This window comes from Acanthisitta chloris, unplaced genomic scaffold (genome assembly GCF_000695815.1).
Source record: "Acanthisitta chloris isolate BGI_N310 unplaced genomic scaffold, ASM69581v1 scaffold7737, whole genome shotgun sequence".
In the NCBI taxonomy this organism is placed as follows: Eukaryota; Metazoa; Chordata; class Aves; order Passeriformes; family Acanthisittidae; genus Acanthisitta; species Acanthisitta chloris.
The window spans coordinates 4801-15987 of record NW_008684249.1 but is presented as its reverse complement, the minus strand read 5'-3'; the positions used below and the strand labels follow the sequence as shown (position 1 = coordinate 15987).

The window sequence follows — 11187 nt, the reverse complement described above, 5'->3', positions numbered from 1 at the left end:
CTCTGTGCATGCGGGTACAGATACACAGAGACCTGTATACATCTGTGCTTATCTGTGTTTGGCTGTGTATGTGATATATACACATATTTTAAAGCAGGTGCTAAGTTCTGTCTAAATAAAACACTTAGTCACTTCCTAGCTGCTTTGCTACATATGCTGGAGAAGTTTCTTCTCCCTAATTCAGCAAGAGGTTTGTGATGCGGTACGTACACCAGTACAGAAGCCAAGGAAGGTGTTGAGCATCTCAAAACAGGCTGAAGAGTGTTCCCAAGTTCCTGGCATGTCACATTCCCAACTGTTTGGCTGAGGGACAGCCCCAAACCAGCCCTGCAGCTGGATCATTTGAATTTCCCAGGTCCACTCTATGTCTTTGCGGGTCTCCTGTTGTTTCGTATGTGTGCCCAAACACGGGGATTGGTGGTAGCTGCTCTGAGACAAGCAGTGGCCAAATAACGCATGGAAGGCTTGGGTTTCTCATTAACTCCAGAGCTGATATAGTCCCATCTCTCGGAGCACCAGCCAGTTTTGCTGCCTCCATCCCACCCCTGCTGTCCCTTCTTCCCTGCCCAAGCCCTCGCCTCACTCTGCAGCCCAGGACAGGGACTGCTCCCGGGAGGACAGCGGAGGAGCTGCGGGATGGATGAGAAAAGCAAAATGCAGGCAGAGAAGGTAACCATAGCTTGTGGCATTTTTGCACTAGAATTTCTGCAGGAGCCCAGCACTGAGCACTGGCATTTATTGCTTGCCAAGACCAAAACAAAAGAAAATCCCCTCCCTTAGTTAATTGCTCTCTGATGTTTGTGCACTGGGCACAGGGGCAAGAGGGTCAAGGGATTACTTTTTATTTTTAAGAGTTACATTGGTTCGTTGGATAACTTCGATGTAATGAAATAATGATTGAAGCAGAGCTGCTGAAAATCACCATTTTGGTGATTTTTCTCCCCGGCTGTTGTGATGCTGGGGATGGGGCAGAGCATGCTGCTGCTGCCTGCACTGCCATACCAGGCAGTGCTCTGGCCCCTGTGAGCTCCAGGCCAGGACGTCCAGCACAGCAGGGAGAGCTGGACTGCTCATTGTGGGGAATGCTGCTCTGGCCTGGGGGCTTGAGCTTGCCCATCCCCAGGGATTTTCCTTCTCCATTGGAGCCAGACAAACCGCCTGTGCAGCAGCAGCAGCAGCCTGGGATGCTGCTGTCCCGGACAGCTGAGCAGCAGGGTCCCTTGGGACAGGGATGGGGTGTAGGTCCCCACATTTGGGCAGCACTAGGACAGCAGGGTGAAGCTGGTCTCTGCTTCCTCCCCCAGCACCTCACGGGAACGCTGGTCCTCTCCGTCTTCACCGCAGTGTTGGGCTTCTTCCAGTATGGCTACAGCCTGGGTGTCATCAATGCCCCCCAGAAGGTAAGCCAAACCTCCCAAGCCATGCATAGCCAAGGGATGAGGGTTTCAGGGCAGCAAGGTTGGTCTGTCCCTCGCAGAAGCCCTTTGGAGGGCTCTGTCCCTTCCCTGGCCACTACCTCCTGCAGCATAAAGTTCCTGTGCCAAGGCAGCAGGGTGAGTGAACAGCAAGGAACCTCATTGCCACCCCCAGGGAAAGGAGCAGGGCTCTGCACGCTGGGGACCATCTCCACTGCAGCACAGTCCCTGTGCCCAGGTTGAGGGGCTGCACCTCTGCGTGGATGCCGAGTCCAGACACCACACTCACCCTGTCCCTAGGAGTGGGGATGCTCTGTATCTGCCCTTGCAGCCCTTCCCCACTGGGGTCTGGGTGTTGGGGAGCTGGGGAGGAACCCAAGATTTCCCCTCTGCAGAACCTGCAATGAAAAGCTTTTCCTGGGGCAGAAAAAAAAAACCAATAAAACGGGTTGGGGTGGTTATAGATCTGAGCTAACAGTGTTTTTCTTCTTTGCCTGTCACAGGTGATAGAAGCCCACTACGGGCGCGTGCTGGGCATCACACCCCTGGACAGACACACCACCAACGCCTCTGGGGAGGATGGCATGGACCCCCAGGCTGGCACTGAGGGCACACGTGCACCTCTGGCCAACACTGAGGAAGACCTTGCTGCCTCCATGCACATCCTCACCATGTACTGGTCCCTCTCCGTCTCCGTGTTTGCCATCGGCGGAATGGTCTCCTCCTTCACCGTGGGCTGGATCGGCGACAGGCTCGGGAGGTGAGAGCTGTGTGTGCTGTGACTCTGTGCCACAGCCCAAGCCTTTTGGTTTGATTTTTCCCACAGAACCATTTCCTCCCTATAGAAATACAATTTATGCTATTTTTCCTAATTTATTAAAAAAAAAAAAGCTCCACAAATTGCCAAAATCCTGTTCCAACCACCACAGAGCTCTGGCTGATTAAAATCCACAATTATAAATCAGACATTTCATTGCAACTTTTAGCACTTCAGACAAGCAGCTGATGAGCAGCCTTGATTAACTTCTGAATTCCCCCTTTTCTTCCCCAGGCAAATGGGAGAGGAAAGCATCTGAATGGCATTTGCACAGGATGTATATGATTTATAACAGAATTTTAACTACTCTGATTGCACCCCTGCCCCATATCTTTCAGTGCCCAGGATCATTATTTTTTCCCCCTGTGGCTGCTGATTAAGTCACTTAATATCTCCACTTGCATGTCGTGGTGGCTGCTCTGGCCGAGTGAGGTGCCAGAAGGAGCTGTGCTGCTGCTGCCTTGCAGGGTGAAAGCCATGCTGGTGGTGAACATCCTCTCCATCATTGGGAACCTCCTGATGGGGCTGGCAAAGTTTGGGCCATCTCACATCCTCATCATCGCCGGGAGAGCTGTCACGGGGCTGTACTGCGGTGAGTCCAGTCTGGGCCAGGCACTTTCAGCTCCTTGGCAGGGTGCTAGGGGCTCCAGGGCTGCACTTCAGAGTTTCCTGTATTTTTTAACCTCTGTTTAAGTTCAGAAGGGGTTTCACAGGTGGGAGCTTCCCTCTTGTCCCTATGTCTGTCCCTCTTGATTCAGGTTTTGTCCCAGAAGTATTTGGGTTGGTTCCATAATGAAATTGGTTTATTTTATGTATCCTAGAAAGGAGTGAGTTGCTCTGTACCTCCAGGCTGGGTCTTACTGTTGGCTGCTGTAACAGCACATCATTAGCCAGGCTGGTTAACAGGTTTCCCTCTAGACATCAGTGCTGCCTAGCAGACAGCACAGGAGCACTGTACACAGAGAGGATACGACAGGCAGAAAATAAGAAGGAATTACATTAGAACTAGCTTAGAAATAACAGCTCATTATCACTGTTACTGATATGCAAACACAGCACTCTGCTCTGAGGTTTCAAGGCAAGTTTTAAGAAAGCTCTTTGCCCTGTGATAACTTCTCCCAGTAGATGATCTCTGCTCCATGCTCTTAGGTGTGTGTTCAAGTGTAAAGGCTTCCCAACTTGGGGCTCTGGATGTCAGGATATCTCAGCACTTTTCCAAGGTGCAGGTGGTTCCCAGTCAGGCATAAGGTGCTTGGTGGGGTGTGGGATGCAGCACACAGGCTCCATCCTCCTTCCCCTTTTGGGAAATGATTTCTGCTGGCTGCTGAGCTGAGGTCTAGAAGAGGTGACACCTGTGTGTGTTCGGTGCAGGGCTCTCCTCTGGACTCGTGCCCATGTATGTCAGCGAGGTCTCTCCCACGGCCCTGCGAGGAGCACTGGGGACGCTGCACCAGCTCGCGATTGTCACGGGCATCCTCATCAGCCAGGTAAGAAGGAAAGTGCATGTGTCCAGAGGGTGTTTCAGAGGTTAGGGAGACCCCAGTGATACGCTGGGGTGTCGTTCCCCTTTCCACTCCAAAACTCAGCAAAACAATCTGCTCTACTGGGGTTAAACTCCTGCCTTGAGTCAGAGGTGTCTTAACACACACAACTTCTTAAGAAATACAGCATACTTCTGCAAACAATTTTTCCTCTCTCTGAGGAAGTGTTTTCAGCATCTCATCAGTGTCAGGCTGGATCCTGAGCATGAGACCCCTGATAAGCAGGTTCTCAAAAATGGATTCATCAGAGCAGGGAGCCCAGTGCATGTCCCAAGGAGGACCAAGTCACCACAGTGGGGAAAAAAGCCGGCAGAGAGTTGTCCCACAGCATCTGTAATCCAAAGTGTGGCTCATGACATTTCACACCATCTGTTCATTCTCTCCTTGTAAATGTGCATCAAAACTAAAGAAATCAAACTGTTAGGACTGAGAATTGGGATTTGCCTCTAGTCTTCTTCCAGGTTGTCACTTCAAAATGCATAATGGTCAATCACTTTCATTTCTTAGGGTGCAAAATAATCCATTTAAACATGCCTCAATTATTTCAGGTTCTTGGACTAGACTTTCTCCTGGGCAATGATGAGATGTGGCCCCTGCTCCTCGGTCTGTCTGGTGTGGCTGCCCTCTTGCAGTTCTTCCTGCTCTTACTGTGCCCTGAGAGCCCCCGATACCTCTATATCAAACTGGGGAAGGTGGAGGAAGCTAAAAAAAGTAAGACACACATTCTGGGTTTGTCTGAAGTTGGTTTAATGCTATACATAGTATTAAACCCAGAAGGAAAAGCAGGAGACTCACACATTTAACGGTGTGGTTGCTCCATCCCGTGCTCTGAGCTGCTGAGGTACAAATTAGCTCTGGACCAAAAACTGTTGAGATGTTTGCATGGGACTAAGCAGCACTGCTGAGGGATGAGACTTGAGTGTGGTGTCTCAGGGCTGTGACAGAATTGATGTGCTGCTGCCCCTGGCCAAGCAGACACACCTTTGATCCCTGACATGCCAGAGCAAGAGCACACAGCTGTCCAGGTGGCTGGCTTACCATGAGTTTTGGCTAGAGAGATTCTTGTCTTCACTCTACTCCTTATCCCTCACTGAAAATAAAATGTCAATCTGGGTTTTTTTCCTTAAGATCTGAAAAGGCTCAGAGGAAACTGTGACCCAATGAAAGAGATTGCAGAGATGGAAAAGGAAAAGCAAGAAGCTGCTAGTGAAAAGAGAGTCTCCATCAGACAGCTTTTCACCTCTTCCAAATACAGGCAGGCTGTCATTGTGGCACTGATGGTGCAAATCTCTCAGCAGTTCTCGGGAATCAACGCGGTGAGTCTCCCCAAAATGTTTGGCTTTAAAGAAACCCACACTGAGCGTGAAAAGGTGACATTGGCTCTGTCCAAGCCATGCAGGGGTGAAAGAAGTATTTCCCATGACTGCCATGGGCTCCTTGGTCACTGCCGTTGGTGGTGACGGAGGATCTCACTGCCAAGCTGACTCTGGGAGGGCAGGAGGGGAGAAGGGCAGAAGGGAGTTCAGCACAAACCAGCTGGCACAGCAGGTCCATGCTGAGCTCTCCTGTGACCCTCCACCTACCTGAGTTCACCAGCAGTTTGCTCTCCTTAATGACTCTGTGCTCACCCCAGGAACCACAGATTTTCTAGCTATTTGTTGCTAAATAGTTTTTGCATTATGCTGAGATACCATAATCACCATGTTTAACCCAAGAGCATAGAGCCTCATTTTCAAAATCAGCTAAAACCCATATTTTGAAAGTCTGGTGGCAACTTCAGATTGAGACCTCTGTCCCACTGGCTTTCAAAACTCTAGGAGCATTCCCACATCCCAAGGCAGAGCAGCACACAGGTATGCCCAGCCTGGCAGGGCTGAGCCAGGAATGAGCATCCTGTGGAGCCCACCTAGGGGTCAGCCACCCACTCACCTCCTGCCCTTAACATTCACCAGATCAGAATTGCCTTATTGTTGGGGAGGGGGAAATAGGAGTCATTCCAACATAGTGATAATATTTTAAAATCAGGGAAAACTCGGTCATATTAAGATATTTGTTTTTCTGGTGCTAGTGATCTGGATTTCAGGATTAAACATGGACTACATGGAAGAAAACACTTTTAATGTGCAAATTCAGTAGCTTGGGAGGGGAATTTCAACAGGATTTTTAACTCCCTCAGGCTGCTTTGAAAGTTTCAGTTTTAATTATTATAACAAGCCATTAAAACTTGAAAAACTAATCATAATTAAATTACTTCACATCTCAGCCAAGCAAGTGCAACTCTTCCCTCAAGAGAACAAAAAGTTTCACCAGCCCTGTTGCCTAATCCTTCATCCTGATGTATTTTGATAGATCTTTTACTACTCCACAAACATTTTCGAGAGAGCTGGAGTTGACCAACCAGTTTACGCAACCATTGGCGTTGGAGTGGTGAACACAGTCTTCACTGTTATCTCCGTAAGTAAATACTTCTGCCCCCCAGATTACTAAGATATGTAAGGTACAATGTGGTTTTGAAACATGATTTTATTCTGGAACTGGGGCTGGGATTTGCAGTTTTGAAGGGCTGACCCTGAACACCCTATAGGGAAGAATCATTCCTTGGACAAGTCCCGTTTGAAAATTTAAGCCTTGGAATAGAGCCTGTTGCTGTCAATCAGCACTGCTCATGCGTGGAACCTGCATCACTGTATTCAGGGAAGCCCTGAGAAAATTTTCCCCCCAAAATAAAAGTTGCCTGCAATAAAAGTTGCTGCAATTCTGCAAGTCCCATTCTCCCAGGGAGCAGGCAGAGGACAGGGGCTGTGATAGGGAAACCAGCACCTCACAGTCTACCTCTACCTGTTATCTTTCAAACTGTTTTCTGTAGGTACATAGCACCTGCATGACTGATATCCAAAGGCTATTCCACAGCAATAAAAGTAATCCAGCACCTATCCACATCCTATCTCGACATGGCTCTGCAGCAATAAAAGGATGGTTCTGTTTCCACAGACTTTCCCTTCGCTTATATCTCTCCTGAGAGGATTAACACAATTCCTATCAGCAGGCAATCAGTTTTTTATTGTGTCCATTAATGTAAGGTCAGGAAATGCCAAGCCCATTTCCCTCACATCTCTTGAGATGCTCAGGGAGTAAAGAACTTTCACCTACCACAGCACAGAACTGCCTGCAAGGCAGAAATACACAGCTCCAAGAGATTTAGGACAATGAGGAAACATTTTAAACTGACACAGGGCAGGTTTTGATTAGATATTAGGAAGAAATTCTTGACTGTGAGGGTGGTGTGGCATTGGCACAGCTTGCACAGAGAAGCTGTGTCTGCCCCATCCCTGGAAACCATCCTTACTCCACCATGCATGAGATAGGAGGTCTTGGGGTGAACCTGATTTAAAGGAAATCCATCCCAGGCCCCATACTGAGGAGAAAGCATTATGTTTATTGTGAAATGAGGCACAACAGTGTGCAGCTCGAAGGCTGTGGTACTTGCAGCCTGAGGCATTTGCTCTTTGCTTCTTTTGGCCATGAGCTCTTAAAAATTACCAGCTTTGGTCAATAAGTGACAGACCCTGATCAACTGACAGTTGGGTGGACCTTGGCAAAGGGAGAAGGGAGCACAGAGGCTTGCCCTCTGCAACTTCACAAGTTAGCAGGATGAACTGCATCCAGCAAAACACACAGTCTCTTGGAAGCATAAATCACATCCGTAATGGCAGGAAAAGTTGAGCTGCTGGCTAAAGGTGTCCTTTCAAGCAGAGGGGAAGGAGCAGGCAGCCTCAGAGGCTCATGTATGGTTAGGCCAGACCAGCTGCACTGTGCTCTGAAGGCACAAACATCTCCCCACAGGGTATCTGGTATAGACAGGTATCTGTCAAAAGTTGGGTGAGATGACTGGAGTCCACCAACAGTTGTTAAGAAGGGATGAGCTAAGCCTTGTGGTTTCCAGAGAAGCAAGAAGAGTCCGGGAGCAATCCTGACTCCAGCTGCTAGACAACTATCCCTGCCCGAGGATAGGCAAGGTGCAAAGGCCCATGGTGTGACCTGAATCCTGCTACATTTTGAAGACTGATTCTAAACCAATGCAGACCTAGGAAATTTTTTCATCATGAAAACGAAGAGAGAAAGTCAACAGTCAGCAATACATGTGTAGGAAGCAGTGGGGAGTCCTGAGACCTTGGGAATGCAGAGCTCTGAGTGTATGTGGCCTTGCCTTGCCCTTGGCTGCTCAGTCTGGCTCACTAACAGCCACCAGCAGAGTTCCTGATACTTGGTAAGCAGCACATAAATCTCTACCATGAGAGCTAAAAGAGCAGGAAGGCAGTGTGGCAGTGGTAATAGGTTGGTTATTGCTAATGGATTTGATCCTGAGAGCTGTGGTGCTAGAGACTGAGCTGCTGCACATGTTTCTACAGGTGTTCCTGGTGGAGAAGGCAGGCAGGCGGTCCCTGTTCCTGGCTGGTTTGATGGGCATGTTAATAAGCGCCGTGGCCATGACAGTTGGACTTGTCCTCCTGGTAAGAATTTCTCTCCATCTTTTCTCCATGGTGTGCAAACAAGAGAAGACCCCATCAAAATCCACTGGTGCAAGCCCCTGTCACAGTATAGCACCAAATAAGGGGCAGCCTCCTGTACTGAGCACCCTGGTTATTAAAGACAACACCATTCTGCCTCATCCTAGCCACGCTGCAGGCGAGGAGAGGGTTCAAAGGAACAGCTGAGCTGATGGCTGTGAACTCCTGCAAAATAGCAACACAGGCACCACATGCCCAGCCAGCACCTGGCATGAGAGTTTAGAGCCTTAATTATTCCTGTCCAGTCCCCACTTGTCTGAATAGTAAGGAATTTCTGAAAAAGAAGCCTAATTAAAGTAATTGGTGATAATTAACAAGAGTTGTGTTGGGACTAAAACACCACCCTCTCACAGAGCCAGTTTGCCTGGATGAGCTATGTCAGCATGGTCGCGATCTTCCTCTTCGTCATCTTCTTTGAAGTGGGGCCTGGGCCCATCCCCTGGTTTATTGTAGCCGAACTGTTCAGCCAAGGCCCACGTCCTGCTGCCATCGCCGTCGCTGGATTCTGCAACTGGGCCTGCAACTTCATCGTGGGAATGTGCTTCCAGTACATAGCGGTAAGAAATCCCTCAAACCTTGCAGAAGAATGGCTGGCACCATCACCAGGATGTGGTTGTGCCTGCCAGATCTCCATCTCCTAGTCCCGCTGGGCACCTCAGCCACCCGGGGTAGGAAGGAGAAGCCACCCCTGCAGTGCTGATGGTGTCCCCTGTTCCGACTTCCCTCACTGCAGGATCTGTGTGGACCGTACGTGTTTGCCATCTTCGCGGGTCTGCTCCTCGTCTTCTTCCTGTTTGCGTACTTCAAAGTGCCGGAGACGAAGGGAAAGTCCTTCGAGGAGATTGCGGCTGTGTTCCGCCGCAAGAAGCTCTCAGCCAAAGCCATGACTGAGCTGCAGGACCTGCGAGGCGGTGAGGAGGCATAGACATCGCCAGGCACCCAGGGAGGAGGGACTGGGCATGGACCTCCTTCAAGTGCCACAGGAAGAACATTGGGCAAAAGTCTCATTTCACACAAACCTTGCAGCTGGCAGACCAGGAGGATCCACCCGTTGGATTCGTTCTGGCTGCCATGGCTCACACCTCCCAGCCACAGGTTTTACTCTGAGACACTTGGTACATCTGGGCTACAGGAAGAGCCAGGGAAAGGACAGGAGGAATATGTTTCATGTGTCTCCATGCCCTGCTGGAAGAGCCCAGTGGGATGATGATCTTACCAGCTGGCAAAGCAGGGCCATCGCTCTCGTGGAATGAAGGAAGGAGGAGCTGACTGATACTGCAGCCTCGTGTTTTCAACTTTTTGTCCCATGCTCTCTACTTCCTTCAGCTGAGTGACCTGGTGCCTTGAGAAACCAATTGATAGTACAGTTGTGCCACCAGCACACAGCACTGATTACCCGAGGTGCTATGGAAAACAGGTGGAGCAAACTCCTCCTTACTCTTACCTGTGCAGAGGAAGAAGGTGGATGGATCCCACCTGAACTGGTTGGGATGCACCTCACTTGCCTTGCTGTCTGTGCATCATGGAAATGCTGTCTGATCTCACAAAGATTTCTCAATCACAACGTTTTTAAGGAGTATTTTAGAGACTGTGGCTGCGCTGATGGGCGTTTTTCTCCTTATGTTTCAGACAGACTATTTTTACCCCTTCTTCCTCTTAGGAAGCCTCTCCTCCCTCCCTTCTCCCTGCCGCAGCACAAGGCACAGCACAACACTGACTACACAAGGGGCCTGGGCACTCCTGGTCCCCAGGTGAAGAGACTCAAGTTCTGCTGCCGTTCCTCCCATGGTATGACTATCACTAGGTCACCTCCTTCCCCATCCTCTGCACCTGCCTTCCCTTCCTTTTGTACAGTGCTCAGAGCCACAGCCTCCAGCCTCAGCTGAGGGCTCAGGCGGCCTGTACCCTGACAACTAATGATGACCCAAAGGGGAAATGGGTATTGGAGGGTTAACTGGAAGGTGCCCACTGATCCAATCCCCACTTTTCACCACTTAGGTTTTGTTGGCTGGATGTGCTTCAGCCAAGTGCAGGCAGGATGTCTTGCTGCTTCCATAGCTTTTTTTGTGCTCCTTTTGCTCCTTTATGAGGCGGTTTTATGTGTCAGAATCAAACTCCAAGGATTCTTCTTCCATTTTTGGGGGGATATGTTGGAACCACTGTAAAAGCCTGCTCTCTGTTTGCTTGACTTTTAAGATGTTCCTTGTTGTGATACCAGGCTACTTTCTAGGGATTGAAACCCATTATTTATTTAGAGATGAATCAGCATCATTTGGTCGCTGTGAGCTCACTGTGGCTGCCGCTGAAGCAGTGGCCAAAATGTAACAGAGGATCAAGGGTAATGAAAAGCACAGAACTGATGGGCCAAGGAGGATCATCCTGTTGCTATGGGTTTAGTTTTAGGGAAGGTTCATGCTCCCTTCCATGTGCCTGAACTTTTTCCTTCGTAGACTTTCCTCTCTTGGTATTAAGACCCTAGAGCAAGTTCTGGTCCTGTCCCAGTGACTGAAAGTGCAGCCACAAGGTCCACGAGGAGTGTCTGGCCCCAGTGTGTGCACTGATGCAGTAAGATTGCACCAAGGCTTTCCTGGAGTGACCGCTGGGATTTAACTACAGCAGAATTGGGTCAATGCTGTCATGTGCTACAGCAGTGAGGGACCCAGGTCTGACACGGGGCATGCAGGGCGTCTGGGAACCAGGGCCCAGGCTGGGGCGGAGATGAGAGGAGCAGAGCTGGGCACAGATCTGGGTCGAACTGTCCATCTGTGTGCTGCAAACAGGTCCCCCCAGGTGAGACCAGCTGCCATGGCAGGCTCAGAAGCTCTCCGCAGTGTTTACTGCAGTTA

At 49.7% G+C, this 11187-nt stretch overlaps 1 protein-coding gene across 1 annotated transcript; it reads left to right on the top strand.

The window, feature by feature from the left end:
• Positions 1-636: 636 nt before the first annotated feature.
• Positions 637-9266, top strand: SLC2A2 (solute carrier family 2 (facilitated glucose transporter), member 2). The gene is made up of 11 exons (XM_009079260.1): positions 637-669; positions 1305-1400; positions 1919-2175; positions 2700-2824; positions 3604-3719; positions 4322-4484; positions 4902-5089; positions 6123-6227; positions 8183-8284; positions 8695-8898; positions 9075-9266. Exons 1-11 carry the CDS (start codon positions 637-639, stop codon positions 9264-9266), a joined length of 1581 nt encoding a protein of 526 aa, XP_009077508.1.
• Positions 9267-11187: the final 1921 nt, after the last annotated feature.